Here is a 6,000-nt window from a genome sequence, read left to right as displayed (position 1 = left end):
TTTCTGTGCTGTATATCCGATGTAATCTGAATTTTGTTAAAAACAACCTCTCTCGGCTCCGACCCAAGTGCGCCTAATCTGGGGCTCACAAGGTCAGGGCAGCCCGTCCTCGATTCGATGCTTTGCCTTTACCCGCTCCTTGGCCGGCTGGTAAATTTCCTCCGATTGGAGGCCCATCGAGTCAACGCGCAGCATCGTCGGACTCTACCGTTGGCTGCTTGTTCAGGCCGGGGACAGCGGGGTGGATGGGATGGGAGGTCCATCCGATCCGCGGGGTGTGAGTGTGAGGCGGGTGGGTTCGTTTTCTGTGGGATGGCGAGATGAATCTCCCTTCATTTTCTGCCTAGAGATCCGCGTGTGCTGGCATGATGAGAATTTCAAATGTTCCAATTTAAGACCTAACCTAACAACAACCGCCCGTCCCCCGCCTCCAACCAAAAATACACTTCCATCCCCAGCCACATTCACCACCACCATCGCAAAAATGCGTTTCGGAGCTCGTTACTTAAACAGTGACACTAACATTTCATCAAATCTCATGTTTAGTCGAGTAATGACAAAATTGCGATGAAGGGGTTCTTGGCTCGATCAGATAGAATACCAGAATGTCACCTGTATGAGGATTTTTGAACGTTTATTTCAGGATAAAACAGTAACGATTACCCTGTACTCTTCTCCCTACGCTCAGATCCCTAGGTCCCTTTGGTTGGGCAGAGGTTTTAGGATTATTTTGAGCATATACCCAAAGAAGCCCCGGGGCTGAATATTTACTATACCACACACCCACTAAATTGCTGTTAGTATGTGGCCAAGGAACGCAGAACAGAAAACAAGAATCTTGCACTGTTCAAAAAAATCAATTAAAGCACTGCTGATTTTGTTTTAGCATTTTCGAAGTTTCGTGTGAAATTATCTACTAAATCTCATTACATTCTCTGCAGGATAATTGACAGCATGAAATCTATGAAGTCAATTTAGCTTCCACTTTACGATATAACAGAAATACAGAAAAAACTGAAGACATCGAGATCAAATCACCTGTAAGCAGATAATAGGAATGACTACCAGTGGAGCAGAAGGCACCGCACCTCTCCATGAGGAAATACAGTTGCCAGATTTGGTATTACTCAGTAGCAGTCAGAATTCACAGCCCTTTGATACACTGTCGATTCAGGACACACGATTTACTTCTGACACAGTAGATCTGACAGATGTGGAAGCAATGGAAATCGATTGTGGACAACATGATTATAGAAATGAGGTACAAATGGTGCTTCAGTGGGTGACTGAAAGAGAGGATGTAGACAGTTCTAAGTCAGGGCAGCATTTGGATGATGCTTGCACTGAGTCACAGGAGTCAGAGGAAGCTTGTCTAGAAGATGAACTGATGGATGAAGAGCAGGAATCATGTCCTTTTTCACAACCATCTCCTCCTCAACCCCCTTCACAGCTTCATTCTCACTATGTTCATCTCCTGTTATCATTCACAGGAGACCATGGAAATACTTCTATCATGCCCTTAACTCCTGTGGGTAATTGGACTCAGGAACATAGTCTTCTTCATCAAATGAGAATGATACCGGTAGGAAATTATCCTCACAGTATCCAAAAGCCAGCATATTGTTTCAAAAGGCAATGTGGAAAATAATACTTTAGGTCTAAAATCCTGGCTTGGGAAGGGGGAAAGGAGGTGAGGGGAGAGCTGCAGCAGTTGTACAATTGGGCCAGAAATTTGGCGGGACCTGGTTCCTCCAGGTCTCGGCCACTATTTTTGTAAGTTGACTAATTCTGCCTGCAGTCACACACACCTCTATGCAAACATCAGAGCAAGAGCCAGAATTGGTGGGATGGCATCATCCAAAGGAAATCTAGCCAGTTCCACCTCATTTAAAGAAAGCATTGCATTTATATAGCGTCTTTCACGACCACCAGACATCCCAAAGCGCTTTACAGCCAATTAAGTACTTTTTGAAGTGTAGTCACTGTTGTAATGTAGGAAATGCAGCAGTCAATTTGTGCACAGCAAGCTCCCACAAACAGCAATGTGATCATGACCAGATAATCTGTTTTTGTTGACTGAAAGATAAGTATTAGCCAGGACACCAGGGATAACTCCCCAGCTCTTTTTTGCAATAGTGTCATGGGATCTTTTACATCCACCTGAGAGTGCATATGGGGCCTCAGTTTAATGTCTCATCCAAAAGACAGCACCTCTAACAGTGCAGCACTCCCTCAGTACTGCACTGGAGTGTCAGCCTAGATTTTTGTGCTCAAGTCTCTGAAGTGGAACTTGAACCCACAACCTTCTAACTCAGAGGCAAGGGTGCTACCCACTGAGCCACAGCTGACTCGACCCCAACGTTAAGTATACCTGCATTATGTGGTGTATTTGCATGTCAAGATCAGATCCTGACAAAAGTGGGGCCTACAACTGTTTCAAAAGAGTGATTGGGATTGCCATTGGGAAAGCAGCAACTTTACATTTTTAAACTCTGTAAAGTTTCTGCACATCTATGTCAAGCATAACCAGCCTCATTAATGCTGTGGCACAGTCCGCAGCACAATTATTGCTTCCCTGCTGAGGTAGACGCCTCAGTAACTTTGCAGATGGGCGCCATCACCATATGCAAATACCCCAACTCCAGGATTTGTTTTGGGACGAGAGGTACAGTCGACTGTTAGTTAGCAGTCCTGCTCCACTGCACTTTCAGTGACGAAGCTCGGCCCCAGGAATTTCAGGTCTATATCTGTAAGATGTATAATGGCATGAAACTGTTGATTTTGCAATATTTACATAAGAACATAGAAAAGTCAAGGGCAAGAACATAGGAACAGGAGTAAGCCATTCAGCCCCTCAAGACTTATCCGACATTCTATTAGATCATGGCTGATTTGTACCTCAACACCATTTACCTGCCTTTGCTCCACATCCCTTAATACCCTAACCTAAAAAAAATAATCTAAAACCTGTTCCATCTCCAACTTTTTTCAGTTCTGATGAAGGGCCATCGACCTGAAACGTTATCTCTGTTTCTCTCTCTACAGATGCTGCCTGACCGGCTGAGTATTTCCAGCATTTTTGGTTTTTATTTCAGATTTCCAGCATCCTCTGTATTTTGCTTTTGTAAAAAAAAAATCTACCTAGCTCAGTTTTGCATTTTTCAATTGACCTAACTGCAACAGCTTTATCAGGCAGAGAGTTCCAGATTTCCACTACCTTTTGTGTGAAGAAGTGCTTCCTGTCATCACCCTTGAACAGCCTAGCTCTAACTTTAAGGTTATGCTCCCTTGTTCTGGGCTCCCCCACCAGAGGCAATAGTTTCTCTCTTTCTACCCTATCAAATCCTTTGATCATCTGAAACACCTCAATTAGATCTCCCCTTAATCTTCTATACTTAAGTGAATAAAAGCCTAGTCTCTGGAACCTAGGCAGGAGGGTGGTAGAGGGAGGTTTAGCTTGGTGAGCAAGGAGGAGGGAATTCAAGAGTGTGGGGCCAAATGGCTGAGAGAAGAGGAGAAAGACCACATGAATTAAATACGAGGATGTGAATTTTAAATTTGAGACGTTGGGAGACCGGGAGTCAATGTAGGTCAGCAAGTACAGGGGTGATGGCTGAGTGGGACTTGGTGTGGGATAGCATATGGGTACCAGAGTTTTGGATGAGATGAAGTTTCGTCTGGAGGTGACAGAGGCATGAATTAGGATTTCAGCGCAGATGGGCTGAGACGGGCGATATTGAGGTGGAATTAGGCTGTCTTTGTGAAAAAAAGTACATGGGATCAGAAACGAAAAGGACACCAAGATTGTTAACAATTTGGTTTGGCCTGAGAGTGCCCGGGGAGGGGGATGCAATCGGTAGCAAGGGTATAGAGTTTGTGGCGGGGGCCAAAGAGGATGGCGTCAGTCTTTCCTATGTTTAACTGGAGGAAATTATGGGTCATCCAAGACTGGAGATTAGACAAGCAGTCTAATAACACAGAGACAGTAGACTGCTCAAGAGAGGAGTTGGAGAGATAGAACTCAGTGTTAACGGCACACATGTGGCAGCTGACCTGGGAATGGTAGCATAGTGGTTACGTTACTGGGCTAGTAATCCAGAGGCCTGGACTAATGATCCAGAGACCCACAGCAGCTGGGAAATTTAAATTCAGTTAATTAAATAAATCTGGAATAAAAAGCTTGTATCAGCAATGGTGACCATGAAACTATCGGATTGTCGAAAAAACCCATCTGGTTCACTGATGTCCTTTAGGGAAGGAAATCTGCCGTCCTTACCTGCTCTGGCCTATATCTGACTCCAGACCCACAGCAATGTGATTGACTCTTAATTGCCCTCTGAAATGGCATAGCAAGCCACTCAGTTGTAAAAAACCGCTACGAATAAGAATAAAACCAGACGGACCAACCAGCATCGACCTTGGCACCGCCTACGGATACGATAACGGCACACCCAGCCCAGTTAACCCTGCAAAGTCCTCCTCACCAACATCTGGGGACTTGTGTCAAAATTAGGAGAGCCATCCCACAGACTAGTCAAGCAACAGCCTGACATAGTCATACTCACAGAATCATACCTTTCAGCCAATGTCCCAAACTCCTCCATCACCATCACCATCCCCACAGAGGGTCACCATTGACCAGAAACATAACTGGACCAGCCACATAAATACTGTGGCAACAAGAGCAGGTCAGAGGCTGGATATTCTGTGGCAAGTGTCTCACCTCCTGACTCCCCAAAGCCTTTCCACCATCTACAAGGCACAAGTCAGAAGTTTGATGGAATACTCTCCACTTGCCTGGATGAGTGCAGCTCCAACAACACTCAAGAAGCTGAACACCATCTAAGACAAAGCAGCCCGCTTGATTAGCACCCCATCCACCACCTTAAACATTAACTCCCTCCACCACCAGTGTACCGTGGCTGCAGTGTGTACCATCTACAGGATGCACTGCAGCAACTCGCCAAGGCTTCTTCGGCAGCACCTCCCAAACCCGTGACCTCTACCACCTAGAAGGACAAGGGCAGCAGGCACATGGGAACACCACCACCTCCAAGTTCCCCTCTAAGTCACACACCATCCTGACTTGGAAGTACATCGCCGTTCCTTCATCGTCGCTGGGTCAAAATCCTGGAGCTCCCTCCCTAACAGCACTGTAGGAGTACCTTCACCACACAGACTGCAGCAGTTCAAGAAGGCGGCTCACCACCACCTTCTCAAGGGCAACTAGGGGTGGGCAATAAATGCTGCCTTGCCAACGACGCCCACATCCCATGAACGAATAAAAAAAGGTCTATGAATTATGTTTTTAAGAGGCAGCATATAGATGAATAAGAGGTAGCCAAGGGCAAATCATTGAGGGACTTTGCAGATCATTGCAGAGGCAGGAAGTGAAACCATTGCCTGAGATGTTCTGGCAGTTATCTGATATTAAGATTAGCAATCCCACTGAGCTGGATAATGGAGGAAAGGCATTGGAGGAGGATGGTGTGGTTGACCATGTCAAAGGCTGCAGAGAGTTTGAGGAGCAATAATGTACTGCGGTCATAGTCTCACAGGATTCTTGACTTTGGTTAGAGCCATTTCGGTGCTGAGATAGATACCTGATGAGAGAGATTTCAACATGAAGTTGTAGTGAAGATGGGCATGGATTTTGCAGGCAACAACACGTGCAAGAACCAAAGAAAGAAAGGAAGATTGGAGATTGGATGATAGCTTTCAAGGATAGAACATTGAAGCATGGTTTTTTTGAGGAGGGTGCTGATGATGGCAGTTTTGAAAGTGGAACCATTTATAACATCAGCTAGCAATGGGGCTAGGGAGGGAACTTGGGTGGTCAGCAGTTTAGTGGGAATGGGGGATCAAGGGATCGGTTTGTGGGTGTTATGGCCAAGTTGAGCTCTGAGAGGGCATATAGAGAAACTGGAGAAGCATGTAGTTTCAGGGCTGGGCGTGACTGTGGTGGGGGAGGTTTGGCTTGGTGGGCAAGGGGGAGCCATC

At 45.8% G+C, this 6,000-nt stretch overlaps 1 protein-coding gene across 1 annotated transcript in view; it reads left to right on the top strand.

Annotated features, from left to right (window-relative positions):
• The first annotated feature begins 946 nt into the window (after window positions 1-946).
• The window catches only part of LOC147106717 (uncharacterized), a 199,665-nt gene continuing 194,611 nt past the window's right edge, over window positions 947-6,000 (top strand). Inside the window, exon 1 of the mRNA XM_086007774.1 lies at window positions 947-1,582. Coding sequence (XP_085863900.1) covers window positions 1,058-1,582 — 525 coding nt within the window. The 5' untranslated portion in view covers window positions 947-1,057. The remainder of the gene's footprint in view (window positions 1,583-6,000) is intronic.

This window comes from Somniosus microcephalus, chromosome 15 (assembly GCF_052327205.1).
Source record: "Somniosus microcephalus isolate GS21.2 chromosome 15, FLI_Smic_1.0, whole genome shotgun sequence".
Lineage (NCBI taxonomy): Eukaryota > Metazoa > Chordata > Chondrichthyes > Squaliformes > Somniosidae > Somniosus > Somniosus microcephalus.
The sequence above is the reverse complement of the archived record's forward strand: the minus strand, read 5'-3'. Positions and strand labels throughout refer to the sequence as shown.